Genomic DNA, 19866 nt, shown 5'->3' with positions numbered 1-19866 from the left:
GTACGCAAAATGCTGTTTTCTTTATTATCCATTTCCCTTTCTTGACCAAACAGTTCCTTCAAGTACCCTTAATTCAGGTGAATTTTAATTTTAAAAGCTTGCCCACAGATACTTATGACCGAACTACTGACCCTTGCCCTTTTCTGAAAATTTCAAAAAATTTCGAAAAACTCGTTATCTCGAACTTTTTATGAAATACGCTCGTTATGTCGAACCTCCGCTATCTCGAACTTTTCTTTCGGTCCCTTGGGAGTTCGAGATAACGAGCGTCGACTGTATGAAATGTTTTGTGCGCGGACGGTACACAAGAAAGCAGACGCAACTATGCGAACACACGGGGGCGGTAGAAGAAAATACGGTACATCGGTCGGTCTAGTACAGTATGATTATGACGTTTCATAGCTTAAATACAAACAGAAAAAATACAAAGATAAAAAGGATAAGCACAACATAAATAAATTCAAATATAGCCTGTGTCTATAGACATACTATTACACGCTCGGGCAACTTACGGAACGTCTGGGATTTGTTAATTCATCGGCGCACTTTAAGGGTACTAGTCACAATAACAGATGGATGTCCAATAGTTAACATGACTTTAGGGCTTCCTGAAAAAAGGTGTTTTAAATGTAAATTAAATATTATGACGTCACAGCCTCGATTTGAAGGTTTTTGAACAATCCTCTTTTCGCGAATATCTCGAAAAATATAAATACGACAATCTTTGAACGGCTTTTTTACCGTTCGTAATCATTTTGTGGATGAATTACGTCAACAAAATATGTCGTAAGTCCTATGCGCATAGTGCGATCATGCTTTTCCGTGACTTTCACAAGAATATTTGTCAGAAATAGAATGTGTCGGCAAAAATTCACGGTTTTGACATTATTGCCGTGCCTGCGTCGGAACTTTTCCGTGATGCCAGCAGATGTAAAACGCGCGGGAGAATTTTTAATAGAAATGGCGGATATTTAGCGGGAATTGGAGGTAGAGAAATTCAATCCATGGTTGCATGGCAAATTATTTTTAATGCGCCTTTATGCGAGGAGAGGTGTTACGTGAGATCCAGAGTGTAAGTTACCACCATGAAGGTGTCAGATACAATGCCTTTATTTCTATGTTCCCTTCTTGTGTAAACTTGAAGAAATCTCACTTTAACAGGAAGGCTAAAGAGCTTATTTCCTTTGTTAGAAAAAGAAAATGCATGGCAATATCAGGGTGAAGTACTTAAAGGACTATTCCAGGGATGTTTGGAACAAATTCAGCAATGTAGAAAAAAATACACACACAATCATAATTGTGAAGGATGGTTCTTTTTTACTACTAGAGGAAAAAATACGTTTCCTACTGCAACTGGACGCCGGAATAAAAAATATAAAACATCAAAAAAAGTTTTCTTGGACATAACAAACACATTAGACAGTATTACAAATACAGCTATCAATACAAACACACCGTTAAATAAAAATATGTCTATAAACACACCAATTGTGTGCAAGCAAAATACACCAGAAGCAGTGAACATAAATACACCTTTAAATACAAACAAGTCAATAGATATAAAGACACCCATCAGGACAGAATTGGTGAGTGCTAACACCTAATAAAATGAACACACCTAAGAATAAGAAAAAAACAGGAGACAGCTCTTTCACCATCTCATTTGAAATACAGTCAACAAAAAATGACATCACTAAAGTCCTCACATTTAATTAGATCTGTAAATTTAGTTGAGGCCAAGTCTGATTTGCAGAAAAAAAAAGGAATTAGACAGCGGAACAGCAGAATAAAAAAGTCCTTGGAAAGCAAATGTTACGAAAGTGGCAAGGCAATGGAAACTGTTTTCAGGATCAGACAGTCTGCATGTTCATACAGAAAATCGCGATCAATCCAGTATTTTGAGATAAAGGATGAAGCTCTCCAGAGAATCATAGGTAATCATTACTCATTCCTTTTCTTTTTCTTTCATATCAAATTTTCTTTGTAAAAACTAATTATTTATATTCACATTTTTAGGAAAAAAACATCAATGTGGAGAAGTAGATGCAGCACTAGGTAAAAAGAAGCGGCATAGCCCAGACCCTAATAAAATAAATTTTGATAAAGCTGCGTTATTGGAAGAAGTAAATAACATGGAAAAAGGATCCAAGGTATATATGTGCATGTAATTGTGTACTTTTCCAGGAAGAAATTTTTTAATTTAATTAATAAAATTTATTTATATACAATAATTATAATAGAAGATTTGCACTGGAAATGTTTTTTTACGTTTTTGCAGTTTTAATCATTCAGTACGACAAAGATAAGCTCATGTAAATGGTCCTTGTGACGTCAATTATGCAGCCATTATGAATTTCAAAGTTCGAGAAGAATTGGAGCATGATAAAGCCGCATGAAGTGAGGTAGCTCAAAATTTGAAAGTTTATTTACAATTTTTTGCTGTACTAAACTTTTCTGTAAAAAACGAATGTTATTTTCTTAAATACTTATATGAAAAGAACTTAATTAGGTAGCATCATTAAAACGTCGGAGGGAACCTTTAATGTATTTACTTACTGGCTATACTTAATCTAAGAGAATACTAGCTAAATTGCTTTTCTAATTAAGCTACTCTTTTTGTACAGAGGTGGGACTTGCACCCACAACTATTTTAGCTAGCTAATCCGCTGTGATCTACGACATTTCCAGGTATTCTTAATTAAATATATATATAATTTTAATTATGCTTTTACTTGTAGTTTAAATATATATCAGTAATAATTTAACAAACCTTGATTTTCTGTGTAATCACTACAGGTACCTTTGTCAACATCACTTTCCTGAAGATGGCGGCGCCTTCCTTCACAAACTTAAAAAATTGGCTCATCATCGATGTAGTCATACACAAAAACACCACGTCAAAACAAACACGTCAAACAGCAAAACGCGGTATAAAATTTTGAAAAACGCGTTATATACGTGCTTTACCCGAAATAATTCCAGACGTTCCGTAAGTTGCCCGAGCGTACAAAATAAAACATGAAACACTAACTATTGCGTCGTTTACTGCGCTTGCTTCCCTTTTGCTGCTTGAAGAAACTCTATACGTTAAGATTTCAATCAAGAACTACGATATTTTCGATTCTCACTTTTACCACACGCTTGTCCTATTCGTACAGAGATTAGAAGCAATGTGAAAAGTGCGCGAAAAAACTATAAAAACCCAATTAAAATTAATGTGACGTGACGGGTCTCCATCTCCGAGACGGATCTTCATCGTTTATGTTCAAAACAATGTCGTTGTAAAAGTTGGTGATTCACTCGGCGTGTAATGGCTTCAGCAGAGACAACCGAAACTTAATTTCGATTTCGTCAATCGGAACTTCTTTATCCAATTCTTCACTAACTTATTGGACATGTTTTGTTTGGCGAATCCATTTACAGAAAGGTCTAAGGGCTGGTAATATTTGGTCATGTTTGGGGAGAGGTTGGTGAGGAAAATATTGTTTTTACCAAGCAGATTCAGGACGTCCCTCGTCATCTGTCCAGTAAAGACGTCCATGATAACTAAAGCTCGTTGATCAGCTGCCATATCATGGGACAAGCGCTTGGCCTCGGCGTAAGGAATAATTATATCCTTGAAGAACTTCCTCCTAGGTGTTGGAGTAATGTTTTTCGTTGACGCTTTGCGAAAATGATTGAAGCCAGTATAACTCTAAGTAAAAGTGCAGTTTCCATTATTGTTAGCCTGGGCGTGCACAGTTCAGAAAGTGCAAGGTCTGACAATTCCTAATGCGGTAATATCTTTTGAACTCCAAAGACAACGACAGTTCAGTCATGGTCAAATTTATGTAGGTTTAAGTACGGTACGAATTATTGAAAATCTTTACATATCTGGTGAAGTAACTCCAAAAGCTATCACATGTAATTTGAATGTTTTCTCAGAATATGATAGATTGAGAGCTACTGTTGCACAAAATCAGATTTTACCTCCTTTCATAAACCTATTAAATATCAGATCATTTGTGAAACATGCAAAGAAATTTGGCAAATCACTCACTTTTAAGGCAATCTAACATAATATGCTTAACTGAAACTCAATTACCTATTAGCTATGATACACATGATCCTGAGACGTTGTTTTCGTATCATCAGCTAATCTTCAAAAATAACCAAGATAAGTACAAAAGTATTCTTACTGTGATAGACAATAATGTCACACTGCGTATCTTTTGTTTGTGTTGAATATTGTTCTGACGCAATAGCAATACTACTCGTATAAGGAAGCCATAGAACTTCCATGAATATTTGATTCAAATAGGTAAATTCATCTCTAATCTAGTTGATGTAATTCAGCAATTTGGGTACAATCAGGTGGCATCATTGACCACGTATATGTATTGAGCAATCATTTTGATAATGCCATTTCCAATGTTGTATCATTGTATTATTCTGATCATGATGCTGCCATATTATCTCTGCGTTAAATTATATAATTATTTTGTATGCTATACTGTAACACAGTATAGCATACATTTTGTGGCACCCGCTTGAGTTGCTATACTTTCCTGACATTCTCTCTCAAACATTCAGTCTGACCTCATGTTTGTGCATTTTTTTTTGTTTATACTTGACATTCTGACTTTAGACTCTCTCAAAAAACAAACGGTGGAATTCAAATAAAGAAACAAGTAGTTATGTCATCAAAAAGTAATATATTGCACCATACGTTTTGTTAACTTTCTAAATGACTGACTACTTTTTAAATATTGAAATCGAATATTTTTAATTTCTGAATTTGTAAATAAATCTCTACTCGATCCAACATCGATTTTACAGATTTTAGCCATAAACGGGAATATCTGTGTAGTTTTAAATTCAAACTTTTATTCTACATACAGAGATCTCACTAGTTCGAAATATCGATCCATTAATAGAAACATTGCCCCTAAACGTAAATTCTCATTCTCTTTGGAAACGTCTACTGTCAGTGGTTACATCACTGGGCTATCACCCATCAAAACCTCGAAGAACAAGAGAAAGTATTTTGATTTCACTTTTCACGCAGAGCTGAACTAAGGTTTGACAAAACAAGTCTGGAATATACCTTTAAATCCATTAGTGATATTCTTAACGAATCCTTCATTTGAAAGGAGTTGTTGCAAGCATGTGCGAAATAGAAAATCATTGAAAAGTTTTACAATGTGCCTTCCTCGAAAATATTGAAACTTGTGAAAGCGATAAAACAAAATTCACGAAAAACTTCCGTTTGATGTCGACTTAAAAATAATTAGTGTCTGTCTGATGTCGACTTAAAAATAATTAGTGACTTAAGCAAGTATTTAGTTGAGCCTCGTGTTGATAAGATTTTGTTAATTTAAGCCTCAAATGTTTCTTAAAAAAATATTTTATTCACAAGGCTTATTTTTTTAGATTTAGACTATGTATGTATTTCTTTTTTTATCAGGTGCCTAATATGTATATTTATACATATATTTTGCATAAAACCTGTTTCAGATTTTCTTAGGTTGATTATTAAACGGTTTTTAAAATACAAGTTTGATGAAAAGACGAAGATAACAAGATTTCTAAAGTAAAGCAGATACATAGGCACCCTCCTTATCGGGGACCTTTGAGGTAAGAGAGATTTGGATATTTTTGTATCTGGAGAATTCAAATTGTGGTCAAGGATTTAAAATTGTATATTGAAAAAAATCGTAAAGTTATTAAAATAATCACATAAAAAGGCACCCTCCACCACTTCAGTTCTTCCAGAGACTGTGAATTTAGAACAATCTGAGACTGATATGACTGAGTCTTTTGAAGAGCCTCTATTTGCTGAAACTGCAGATACCGATGCTGCAGCTTTCCCGGAAGAACTGCTTGAGTGGTGAAAGTTAGTTTCCCTATCAGTTTTGTCAATTCCAAGATATTTGTTACCGGCTTTGCAATCAAATGAGTACACTTTTTTACAATTTGTATCATTTTGTCCTGTGGCAAAGACAAGGTCATCTTTTGCGAATCTATGACAAGTCCCAGAAATTCTATTTTCTGCACTGGTGTCAACTGAGATTTTTTCTGATTTATTATGTAACCTAAATTTTGTAACAGAAAAATCAATGTTTCCTTTGCTACCCGCATGGACTCCAAAGTTTTTGCCATCAGTAACATGTCGTCCAAAAACACTACCATCCGCACCATTATTCTTCGAAGAAGAGATATTGGAATCTTCATTAGTTTTCTGAAGATCAAAGGTGCTGGGCCCAGACCAAAACACAGGCAGAGGAACTCGTAAAGGCTTCCCTCCCAAAGAAACCGGAGAAACCTTCTCGATTGACTGCTTATTGGTATGCAGAAGTATGCGTCCTTCAGGTCTATTTTGCACATCAAGTCGTTTTGTTGTAGCAGATCCCTGAGAAGCCCTAAACTTTCCATCTTGAAATGGGAATATGGTATGAAGCTGTTCAAATGTTTCAGGTTTATTATCGGACGATTTCCACCGTCCTTTTTTGGTATCACAAACATGTTGCTCAGAAATTGGTTTGGTACATGACTCACTTTGTGAATAGCTCCTTTTTGTACCATGCTTAATACTTCGTTGTTTAGCAGTAACCTTGCCTCTTGACTTATATGAGGAGTCAGAGGTTTTTGATTTTGCTGAGGTACAGAAAGGAATGGGATCACATACCCTTTTACTACAGACAGAATATTTTGATCTTGTGTCAATTTCTCCCAATTCTTTGCAAAATGTTGTAACCTTCCTGCTAATGGTACCCTTGGAATTATGTTTGAAAACATGGACCTTATTAGAGGATGTACATGGTTTATACTCACTTGCATTATTTCTGGCAGGTGTGAATTGTAAACTGAAAGTATTCTTACCTCCTGAGTTGGAACTGGTTGTTGTACTGGAAGAACCGTAGTCTTTTCTGACAAAATATCCACGCCCTCTCGAACCTCTTCCACGGTTGAGAGAGCCTCCACGAAAGGGAGTATAACTTCCTTTGAATTCCTTTTTCAAAAGCTCCTGGCACTTCTGCTTAGTTTTCATGCTTGAGCACCAGTCATCCCGAAATTTTTCTCCAAATATATCCTCTCCCATGTTGGAAAGCAATGAAGATTTTTCTTTTAGCAATTGTTTACTTTTCGTATCTTTCATGAGAGCAGATAAAACACGAACACGACGCAAATATGTCACCGCATTGTTCGCTTGTCCCAACAGCAAAATCGACTGTTCTACCAGTTCATTCACTTCCGCCAGAGCTACTTCTATTTCACCTGGTTGAGCTGATAATGCCCTTTGCATTAATGACCATATTTTAGACAAGGGCCCTAAAACATCAGTTATTTTTTGTTGGACTTTTTGACTCGACTTGTCCTCTGCAACAACTGGGGACTTGGTCTTTTCCTCCAGCAATGCTCTCAGATAGCTGTCCAAGTTTGATGGGCCAGGTACATTCTCTGGGACAGGACTTTTATTTAAAATACAAGATTTTAAATCATGATCACTAATATACGTTGCAAAATGTTTAACAACATAGTCTCTTTGATCTTCTGTAAAATTATAACTATACTCTCTTTCTGAGGGAACCACCTCAAATTTCTTTAAAGGTGGGCAATAATCCCCTTCTGATTGATCACTGACGGTGCTGTCGGTCCCAGGAAGGGAGTTTTCCCTCTTCCTGGATGCTTTCTCTGATTGACTGGTGTTAATTTCTGTCCCAGTACAAACAGGTTCGTTCTCAGTAACATTAGTAGGTTCATTCTCGGTAACATTGCTAGCCATTTTTGAAAATCTGAAGATAAGAGAAAACTTTGTTTTCACATCCCGAGAAATGTTTTAACCACAAAATGACTCATCACATATGTCAATGAGTATTAGGAGAGTTGCTTTTATAAGCTAACTCTATCAAGAATTCTAGTTTAGCTAGGATAATAAAAGATAAAATACCTTTTCCTTTAGTAAACAAAACAAGATACGTCTTTCCTCGCTAGCGAAGGTTGGAAAAAGAGGATATGTGGGGCCCGCAGGGTCGCGCTTATTCTAGCGCTATAGGGTTGGATGACTCAGCATTATATCGACGGAAATTTTATGAAATAAAATCGCAATCGGGTTACAACATGGATATTTATATACACTTTCATGTTTTTTGTGCAGCTGTAGGAAACCTTTACGTTGTTACGATTAAATATTTTGTGGAGCTTCCTTTGTTTACGGAAAGTCTTTGTCTAGACACGTTTACACTATAAGGGGAATTGAACCATATTATTTTCCTTTTTCCTTTTTTATTTCCCCACAAACAAAACAGACTTCTTTCGTTTTGGGTATTTCAGTTTAACAGCATGTCTGGATTCCTTTAACGTCTTATCATACATTGGGGCAGCTTTGCAAAATATGTTCGGAAAAGCGCTGTTCGATTTTGATTAAAATTTGTTTAATGACATTTGGTGGGTTGTTGGATCGAGTATGGATGTGCTGAATTATGTTTTCTGGTTTGCTGTATGGTTTAAAAGTTTCATTGTTAAGATTTAGCGTGATGTCTAAGAAAATCACAATTTTCTTGTTGTATTCAATAAGAATTTTTAAACCGCATTCTTTGATTGGTTCTGTCGCGGGTCCGCTGGTATCTTTAAATGCAAAACCATCGTCCCGGTATAATCCGACATAGTTTATGTAAATTGCATTCAATATGAATAATTGACTTTTTCTTTTATGTAGGATTACTTTACTAATGCGAGCTAGTTCCTTTTTTTTGCTGAATTAATAGTTTTCCAAAGTTTTGTTCATATGTGACAATTATTTCCTTCGAAAAAGGAAGAATTGGGTCTTTGGGAGAATTCCTTAGAGAAGCAAAAACTCTAGACTTTAAATCTACGACTTAACTGGTGGAGTTTATCATTGTGCTTCCACGTTTTAGAAGTTCGCTTTATGATCTTTAAGTGTGATGAAGCAAAAGTTGTTACTGTTTTGGGGGATTCTGTTGGCAATATACTTTCCTTTCACAATGTTTTTTCCATTTAAATTTATTCTTTCGTCTATCTTAACGGTAGCGTTCTTGATGTAACCGAACCAAATCGTTTAATAATTTATTGTAATGATCTTTGTCAAGTTTGTTGAGATTATTGGTTTGGGCAATAAATTGATGTTAACCCTATTCGGTCCGGATTCCGCCCCCCCTGACGGTGTTTTTTTAATAACTCCTGATTGCTTTCTTATATGGCTATGATACTTACTGAGTTTCAACATTTATCTATTAGACACCTGCATGCTAAATTTTTAGGTCCCATACCTTTCAGAGGCTTTGATATTGGCCATTACTCGAAACTACCCCTAAAATCTCTATGAAATCCTTATAATGGGGAAAATATAATAACTCCTGTTAGGATTATCCTTATAACTTAAAACTTGCAAGACAACTTTGTTTCATCAAGAAAAATAATTTTGAATAATTTTGACACGTGACTAATCCGATTTCCCGATTTTGTCAGATTTTACCCGAAAATCGGAAAAAAACAGATTTTCGGGCAATTTTTGGCAATTTTTTATCCGATCCATGTAAAAACCGGAAGATATGTTAAAAAATTTTTATTTAGCTTTCAGAAACTTCAAACAGAATGTAAAAATTCGCTCTAGAACAAAAGTAATTATATTTTAAGCAGATAGTGGCATTTTTAACAATTTTCAAGCTTCTGATGACGTCACAGAAAATGTGCTGACGCAAGCAAAAATTTATTGCCGCCATTTTGTTCCTTTTATGACGTACTATAAGTGTGCTAAGTTTGATTCAATTTGAACAATCCTATGAAAGGTTATTGAGGGGGGGGGGGGGCGGAATCCGCGAAGAAGGGGTGAAAAATTAGTTGAGAGAGGAGCAAACAGAGTGAAAAGAAAGAAGAAAATGATGCATACAAAATAAATATAGCCATAAACAAACTGTTATTTTTAAAACAAAATGCCCAGCGTAAATTGTGCTGTTAATGGTTGTACGAATAGCCAGTATAAAATTGGAAAGTCGAAGAAAGAATTGTGTGATATACACAACAATGTTATCAAGGAATTATGTGGATGCGAACGACCATTTTATTTATATTGTTTTCCGAGCAGTAAGAACAACAACGAGCAAAGGCAGAATTGGATTAAACTTATTAAGCGAGAAGGACATAATAAATCAAAAAGGACTCCTGCTGGAAGTGACAGAGTGTGTTCGTTTCATTTTGCTGATGGGGTGCCCACTGCCGCCAATCCAGATCCAACTTTGAACATGGGTTACGAACTCTTACAAAAACGACCAAGAAGAGAATTATTTCGTTCAGGTGTTGTACCTAACTGTAAGAAAAAAAAATAGTTAAATGAAGAAGTTGACGAAGCAGTTGTTAATGATAATGTTGATAATGTTGTTAATGATAATGTTAATGTTGATGATAATGGTAATAATGAATTACCATGTCAATCATCATCATTCTTTTCACCAGTATCGGAACATTCCTATTTTTCATCATCATTAACTCAGCAATGGGAGGGATGTAGCTACAAGAAAAATGTTATTGATTCTCTTGCATGAAAAATAAATATGTTAACATTACAAGTTGAAACTGCCAACAGAGTGAAAGTCTTCAATACTAAAAAAAGTGTTTTTACATGGCGAAAAATAAAGACAGACCAAAAAATAAATTTTTACACTGGCATAGTATCTATTGGCATGTTTGAATCAGTTTTTCAACTTTTGAACCCATACTTATCTAAGATCAGATACTGGAGAGGCCCTAAACGTGCAAATAGCTACAGCAAAGTCAAACGTACTTATTCTACTCCAGCAAGCAAAATCCTTACACATCGTGACGAATTTTTGCTAACTTTGATGAGGTAGCGTTTAGGTTTACTAAATGAAGACCTTGCTGACCGCTTCGGAATTTCACCCACTATTTGTTCCAACACTTTCACGACATGGATACAGATTTTAAGCAAAGTTCTGGGCAACGCTCTTGTTGTATGGCTACCAAGAGAAGCGATTAGAGACAATTTACCTGATGCCTTTATTAAAACTGGACACTCGAAATGCAGAGTAATTATTGACTGTACTGAGGTGTTTATTGCAAGACCAAAATCTTTACTAAACCAAGCAGCTACATGGTCCGATTACAAGCACCACAACACAATAAAATTCTTAATTGGTATATCACCTGCAGGTTTCATAACATTTTTATTTGACTGTTATGGTGGTCGGGCCAGCGATCGATATATAACAAAGAATAGTGGGTTTTATGAATTGTTAGAACGGGACGACGAAGTAATGGCTGATAGAGGGTTTCAAATAAGAGAAGAACTACTGCTAAAATTTTGTAGCTTGAGTGTTCCACCTGGTGCTAGAATTAAAAGTCAGATGACATCAACTGAGTGCAAGAACACTAAAGAAATTGCCAATCTACGAATACATGTGGAGCGTGCTATTAATCGTGTGAAGTTCTACCGCATCTTGAAAACTGTTTTACCTATTACTATGATGCAGCATGCTGATGACATTGTCAAGGCATGTGCTGCTCTATGTAATCTTAAGCCCAGACTTATACGTTAACAAACATGATTGTACAAGTTATTTATTCTTTTTTATACTTTTAATACATGCTGTTGTAGCTAAAGTAATTCATTTGTTGTTGTTGTTTTCCCTTTGGACAAGATCCTTGGCCTTACTCAGACAAACTAAATTCCAGGGCTTCCTAGCACTTATTTCCAGGATAAGTTTTTTATTAAAAGCTTTCAAGTTTTTATTTACAAAATTTTGCAACAAAAAAACAAATACGGCTTCAATTCTAATGTTAATGCCCACATATTTACGCAGACACCACCACCTCTAATAATTTTGTGCACTTTTGTGGAAACTTCGTGGCACATTGAGGCAGTGATTACACCTTTTCTGTAGCTAAACCATAATTCGTTAGTACTTTGGCCCTGTGTTAGTTCTTCAATTTTCTTAATATTTTCCTTTGTCAAGTTCACATATAACTTTTCCTGGAATTCACTTGTGTTATTCGAAATGTCTAACACATCTTTTACACTAGGAATCAGCCTGAGTTCTTCAGCTGGCTTGCCTGAAGTTTCACAACAAAAGTCCACTTCTGGTTTTGGCACAGCCGTGAACAAAATACTCCCAGGGGCTATTTCTTGAACAGCATTGGCAATATCGGTCAGCTGAAGCAATTTTGTGTCACAGTCAACAAGTGGATCAAAAGTCTTTTTTGGTGTTGACACTAGAGCCCGCTTTTTTTTCCTCGTTGACCAAAGTCGTCACGATTTAACTTCATGTCTTTCGCTTTTATGGTAGCTACCCCAGCATGATTTGGCAGCCATTCATTAGCTTTGCTAGTATAGGCAGGGTTTGTAAGTCCCATTCTTACTCCTGCCTTAATTCGATACATTGCAGCGGCTACATGATTGCAAGTTTGGCTCATACCTGCCATACACGTACAATAACAACTTCTTATTGTAACAGGGTTTTTTTCAATAATTAGCCACAATTTATGTGGTGGATCATTCAAGTTCTGTGACTTCTTGCATTGTCCCTTAAATATACAATATGGGCTTCCAGTCAAATCATGGTATAAGAGTGGCTTTAACCAACCAGATGTATAGTAACTATAAGCTTTGCGATTTTTATAGTCACTCAAATCCTTGCTTCCCAGTTCTGCGGATAAAACATTAAATAACTGAAAATGTCAGGGTACAATAATAAAGGCCAAAAGGCCATGCCCTCAGCTTCATCGCGCCATCCAAGAGGTATCTTAAATGGATCTGGAATAGTTCTGCTGTCGAATTTTAATTTGCTTTCATAGTCATTTTTTAGTTCGAGCTCGATTTCAGCAGCTCCTTTCACAGGCTGAACTTTATTTTCTATAGCAGCAAACACTTGCAACTAACTCTTCCTTCTTTCCTGTAAGTTATAAATTACGAAGTCTTAAAAAGACTTTCAATTCTTCAACTTTCATCTTTGCTACCATATCGAAATCCATTCTTAAATATAAATATTGCTGGTTTTTGTTAGTGAATGATGTTTATACTTCGTTTGCTCAAGTTAAAATGGCCTACGGCTTTGGAATTTTTCACCCCCTCATGGATCCCAGGCCTCCATATTGAACGCGGTCACGGCAGTGTCGGATTGGTGTATAGGGTTAAAGTAGTATTATATATAGAAACAAATCATGAGATGTTCTTTATTGAAATTATCAATATGAATCAGGTTATGAAGCAGGTTCTCCGTTCCCTTCAGGCTTAGTTCCGGCAAATGTATCATAGCAAATGATTGCCATGTACTTTTTTCTAAGATTTAGGGTATTTAGGTTCAGAAATATGGGTCGAAACCTACCTGCCCTTGGTTATAATTCTGCTCATCTTTTCAAATGTGTTGTGTCCTTTTTATTTTTTTAATTAATCCTTGAAAAAAGGGAGAATTGTGCTTTTAGAGGCATTTTTTCTAGAGGAGTACAACTTCTAGCTTATTTTCAAAGACCTAACAGGTTGAGTTCATCATTGCGGTGGCCAGCCACTTCTTTGTAAATTATTTTCTTATTTTGAAATAAATTTTTTCCGGATGGGATCACTGGAAAAGACGGTAAAGGAACAAAATTTAAATTCACGTTGCCATATTGTTTGGGAATAATCCGTGTTGGCGAACATTTTTGGACAATAAAGATTTTCCCAAAGTAAAAATTGATAAGGTCGTAATGTTCTGTTCAAAATTCCTTATTAGGAAATGTTTTCGCAGTTTCGCTTTTTTTCGGTCAGTTCCACGAAATTAAATCAGCGCGAAAAATGTGCTCATCATACTTCCGCAAAAATAAATTCTGAAATAAATAAATAGTATCTTTCTAAACTAAGTTCAGGAAATACACAGGTCAAAAACACAAATTTTTGAAAATTTTTAATTCGCTAACTTATATCCCCCGAAATGCAAAATTTTTGGGGACGGGGACGTACCGCGAAAAATTCTCCCAAAATTCTCTCTCAATAAAGTACTACTTAACAGTAAAAAGACAATAGAATACAAGCCAATGTCACTAGAATTCGTATTTTGCACCACTTTTAAAACATTACATATACATATTATATATACTTCGCTGGATTTGATATTTGTCAGATTTTCGCTAATTTGGCAAAAAAATTGAAATTTAATCTCGTAAAGATTAAATCTTTACGAGAATACCATAATGAAATTTTCTTTTTCGAAAACATTACACTATCCTAACAAATTTTAAATATTCATATCAATAGTGTAAAAGTTGTGTAATCATAATATCCATGCCCTGATCCTCAATCACTGAGTGAATTTTTGAGACTACGTGGTATGATGTTGCATCTGAATGTAAGCCATCTGTTTACAAAGATATTACAGATAACAAGTTTATTGAACATTTATCCCAACATCGACGTATATGCATTCACAGAAACAGAAACTTAACGAATTATAGGCCCAACGAAGTTTTCAATATCCTGGGTTATACTGAGTCGCCCTCGTAGTACAGGAAAAGGCGGTGGAATTGGCATGTATATTTCGGACAGAGTTTCCTTTGAATCTAGAAATTGACCAAATTGATTTTATCCAAAATATTGCACCATGAAAAGCAATAGTAAAAGTCACGCAAGGAAAGTTTGCCGTCTTATGGTGAAAAATGGTTAAGCATTAAACCAAAAGTATATAATATGTATAAATGATCGACCAATTGAAATTTCAAACCGCCGTTCAATGAAATCAATTTCTAGTTACATACAAAATTAACTAGATTACCTAACGATTGTCTTTACAAACCAATAATAAAAAGCAAGCGATACCTGATATTGTCGATCGAATATGAAATTCGTGTTTTCTTGAGCTGTTATATTCATAGTGTCCACACTTGCCAATGTTTAAGTACTGGATGGATTTAAGTTTTGAAAGAACTTCAATTTACTTATCGAGGGTTTTTTACGCCTAAAATTTCTGTTCTAAAAGGCTAGATATATCTGCATTGCGATGTAGTAACGCCTATTCTCTTTTCCTGTTTCTTACACTTATCCAGTTGACTGCTAGGAAAGACTGGTGACGGTGGGAAAGACCATATATCGCCAGGGCTTTTTGTTTTTGGTCTCTAAAGAGTGTGTGTTTTTCATTGGTTAGAAAGGGTCTTCAATTGCAATCTCAGACAATTGATAACTCTTTCCAAAGAATGCAGTGTGGCATATTTCGAAGCACAAAAGTTGACTGGGGGAATTACTTGTTTAAGTTCCAGACGATATGTAATAGTTTTCTGGGTTGCCGCCGCTGGGTTTCAAGTCTACCTTTCTAAGACGTGATTTCTTGGTCAGCCCAAGCATTTCGATACCATTTCTCTCTCCACTGTTTATGTCTAAGGTCAGAAAGATTTTCTGTTTCCAGGGTTGCTGCTTTTCATTCTTTGTCACAACCTTTCTAAGGGTCTTGCAGAAGGCAGGGGATACTTACTCAGGGCCTGGGTGAATTTCACCAATCTTCATGTTTCCATATTCATAGGTGTTTGTTTCAGTACAGCCAATATCCATTAGGTTTTCGATCATCCCTGTAAAGGGGAGACTACGGAAGTTCTCCAGTGGCTTCCTATTCGTTGGAGAGAAACCTCCTTTTTACATTAAAATTTCTGGCTAGTTGTATCTGCATTATGATGTAGTTGCCAGTATTCTCTTTACGGTTACCGGTGCAATGAAACATCGATGCAAGTTAGTCTTTCCCGATTGGCGCAGGTGATATCGCAACAACGCGGTTTAAAGGTATATGTCGAGTTGGATAAGATGGAAAATCGCTTATGCCAATGTGTCTCATAGGATCTAAATTTATTTTGAATTGCATTTCGAATAATCCTCTAATTAACCTATTTCTTAATAGACGATTTCCAGTAAAAATTTTTTCGCTTAGATATATATTTCGCGTTTCTGGGAATGTTTCTGCCACTATGTATTTCTTTGAGTGCAAAAAAAATTAAAAAGATAAATATAGCAAACAATGAAGTCTTTCTTTGAAATACCATAAAATTCGTTCACAAAAATATTAAGATTTCAATCTTGGCACTTAGATGTACTAATTTGTATTTAACGTTTCAGGCTGAAAAACGCTTGCAACTAGAAGATTTTGTATTAAGGTATGTTGGAAATTATAAAAAAATAATGTTGGGACCTTAAAGGTAGTATATACGGGCTCCTTTTTTTTTAAATTTAAAATTTTCGGAATGGTTAGTGGATTTTTGTGAGCCGATTTAAGCCCTAGTCGGATATAGGTGTTTCCTTTCTCGACCCTGATGTCGATTAAGAGAAGTCGAAATATGACAGGTGGTGTAAAAATGTTTCTTGGGAAAGAACTTTTTGTTAATAAAAAGCTTTTGCGGCTTGTATAACCACTCCCAAAGGCCAAGTCGCCAAACCAAGGTTCCATTCGTATACGAGTAAGCAAGCAAGCAGGCAGCCAATTTATATTTTCTAATTTATCAAGCTCTAATCATACTCTTAGTAACATCCCATTAAAGAACCAACAATAATAGATACTCTAGAAAAAGCTGCATCATTTTCTATTCCTTCATCGCTTGCCTTCTGCCTTTGTTAAGACTAAATTATTAGAGAGACATAATAAATTTTCAAAAAAATGAATACCATTTTCATTTTATTTATCGAAAAGAGAAATAAAATTAAAAATGCGAAGGCTAAAGCAGACCACACTTTCTTCATACAATAATCGTTTTCTTACCCTTTGCATTAGAAATGTTACACCGAAAATCTCGCGAACCAACACTGATACATCATTTTCTTTGGCTTTTTCGGAAAAATCTATTTCCATGCAATTCAAAAATATTTCCTTTTCTTTAATAGCCATATTCTCTAAGTATACCTGCAACATACTTTAGCTGATTATACTGTTTTCTTGATAAACCATGTTGTTTTCGGCCACGCTTGGACACCTTAGAATAACGATTATGTTTTAAATAACAGCGTTCATGGAGGCAATAGTCGATTTTCCTATAATTTAGAGACTTTTCATTTTTATTATTTCTGGTTATATGCTGAGAAAATTATATATTTAATTAACATGTCAGATAAAAATTTGATGAAAACCTACCATTGGAGGTCCAATCCTGTCTTTTCCTTTTGGCATTATAACATTTATCTTAACTTCTTAACATTTATCTTTAACTTAAAATTTGCAAAATTACTTTATAAAAAAATATTAATAACAAATGTAAACTCATATCTCTTTAGTTGAACAAATTTCTGTAAACGACCGGTATTCATGAAACCTTAAACCTAATCTTTTTGCATTAAATATTTGAAATGCACAGAAGCACACAAAAACTCCCACACTCCAATCTCTCTTGGTACATATTATACGTTTGTATTGTTAAGATCTATGGAGAGTCTGCAGAAATTTTGTGATTGCTGTAATTAGTGCATTTTTCAGAAATACAAGATCGAATAGACACTAGGATTGATTTTGTTTTTTTGAGTACAAGTTTTAGCAATTTTAGCATAATTATATTTGTTTGACTGTATATATGTTTGAGCATGGTTGTCTGTTGTTTACATTTTTAGCCCCTATGTATGTGTGAAGAACGTATTGGTTTTGATACAAAACCAAATCATCAACGTCACACTGAAACTTATCTATTATGCAAAAGCAAGTAGCTTATGGATGCCGCTCTCAAACTGTACATGCTTGTAGAAGGTTGTCCACAAATAGGTTTTCTCTAAATTACATCCTTTATTATTTGTAGTTAAAAATTATCTTCTGAGAGCATAAAACGTGTGTAGCGCACTTCGTGAAGCTCCTACTTTCGATCGCGCTAGCAGCCAGGTTACTATTATTAAGGCGTTTACCTATTTGGATGTAACATGGCCTTATATGGATACATTACGTAATATTTGTTAAATTGGAACTTCAACCCTCTCTATACACAAACCTGGTTGATTGATTGTTCGCCGGATGTTTTATGAATATCACATTAAATACTTGGACAGGGCATGTTCTATCATCTCGTTTGTCGAATTCTGTACATCTCGGAGAGAAATAGAACAATAGATGTGTTCTATTATAGTTAAGATTTCATAAATAATTATAGTCTATAATGAAACATTTTTGTTAGTTCAAAGTTTTTGTTCGCACATTTGCAATAAGTGTGTGTTTGATTTCTTATTTCGTAAATAAAGAAAAGTTATTTCGCGTATGGCATTCAACAATGACAAAGCAATCCGAAAGCTATTCTGCGCTCTACTCACGACTCCTGACAATGCTATTGTCTTTTTAGCCTAATAATGAAAAAGTATATTAAATATGCTGGTAACAAAAATTTGTCATGTTCACACCTTTTTGTTTTTTTTGCCAAAAATAATGCTGAAAATCATTGTGACAATAGGATTTGATCATACTTAGTCTTGTCTTTGTAGAGTGACGACGTATCCCAAAAATCTCGAATTAAAAAGGGAGCACGATGGTGACCAAGCATCATTCTTAGATATAAACATCATTCTAAGCAAAAGCAGTAACATACCATCAAGTATGTTTTATCCGTCAATTGGAGCTGAAATCCTCAGAATCGGCAGAGCTACTTCCAAGAAAACTGACTTCGGTAATTCCACCCAGGATGTGTCAGAAAGGTGCCAAGTTGGAAAAGGTTTATAAAGTGTTTAACAAAATGTATGGTCGTCATGACATACTTAAAAGATTTTCACTTAACTGTAGAGATTTTTTTAATCAGGTAGTGAAAGTCCACTGAATATATAAGAAGGTAATATTACACCCAGGTTTAAGTAAAAGAAAGTGAGGCTGAGTCACTGCTGATGCCCCTTACAGGGACCTTAGTTAAGGTGAACTTGCTCAGCTTCTAAGTATATCAGGTAGTTCAGTGGGAGTGTTGATATAATTAAAGTGTTTTTAAATAAATAAAAAGTTTAAATAGAAATAGTAAAAATAAAACACGGCGATCTAGCCGTGAAGCCCCTGACCGGGCAAGTGGGGATTCACGGCCTAACGACACCTAGTGCAGTTTCTCGTCTAAGTATCGGTTTCAGAGCCGTAAAAAATGAAACAATAGGTTTTTTTTAAAGAATTGTAAATAGTGAATCCAGTAGTGCCATTGAAATCGATCACATACTTGTTGCGTTGCGCTTATAAGTTGTCAAAGTGAAAGGATCCGTTTGGGGACCGGCCGGGGATGAGAGATCTGCTGGTCAAAGTCTCATAGAAAAAGATCGCAGCCGCAGGAAAATGTGAATTCGTGGTTTTGTGGGAAATATGCTTTGAGAGACGGTTATACATGTTGCCGTAAATTGTTAACAAATTGTAGAAAAGTTTACAAGATTTATTGTAAAATACAGAAAAGGTCAAGTGGAACCCAATATAGCTGAGTTGGAAAATGTGAATTCTGGCCTGCAAGAAAGACAACACCAACAGAATGAAAACATTGTTAGAAGCTTGTCTGTCAACTATTGCTAAAAATCTTTTCGAAAAATTAGGATTGCGGTCAAAAAAGAAATGGCCTCGCTCTTAATTTTATGGTGTCTATTTACAATTGTATCGAAAGTTCTTCTGTTGACATTGACAATGATGATAATCATAATAATACAGCAACAATCACAACGTGATGCTTCTTAGGAGATAGTTTCTATTGAAAAGGAGAATAATTTTGACGACATAGAATGTCATACAATCACTGGTACAAACTTCCAGTGGTTGAAAGTGTTATCATTTGAAAATTATTTGCAACATTTCCCATGTGTAGGAGCTGATGAACAGAAAGTACCTATTACGTGTGGTTTTAAATCTGCTAGATTTATTAAATGTGAAAATGGTGTATGTTATATAGAATGTGAAAAGAGTTTTCCATTTATGAAATTACATGTCC

General features: G+C 35.2%; 1 protein-coding gene across 1 annotated transcript; it reads left to right on the top strand.

Moving 5' to 3' along the window:
• The first annotated feature begins 10550 nt into the window (after positions 1-10550).
• LOC130613565 (uncharacterized) lies at positions 10551-11552 on the top strand. Its single transcript, XM_057434891.1, has 2 exons — positions 10551-10776; positions 10855-11552. Exons 1-2 carry the CDS (start codon positions 10551-10553, stop codon positions 11550-11552), a joined length of 924 nt encoding a protein of 307 aa, XP_057290874.1.
• Positions 11553-19866: the final 8314 nt, after the last annotated feature.

The sequence above is a fragment of the Hydractinia symbiolongicarpus genome, chromosome 11, assembly GCF_029227915.1.
Source record: "Hydractinia symbiolongicarpus strain clone_291-10 chromosome 11, HSymV2.1, whole genome shotgun sequence".
NCBI classification, from domain to species: Eukaryota; Metazoa; Cnidaria; class Hydrozoa; order Anthoathecata; family Hydractiniidae; genus Hydractinia; species Hydractinia symbiolongicarpus.
The sequence above is the reverse complement of the archived record's forward strand: the minus strand, read 5'-3'. Positions and strand labels throughout refer to the sequence as shown.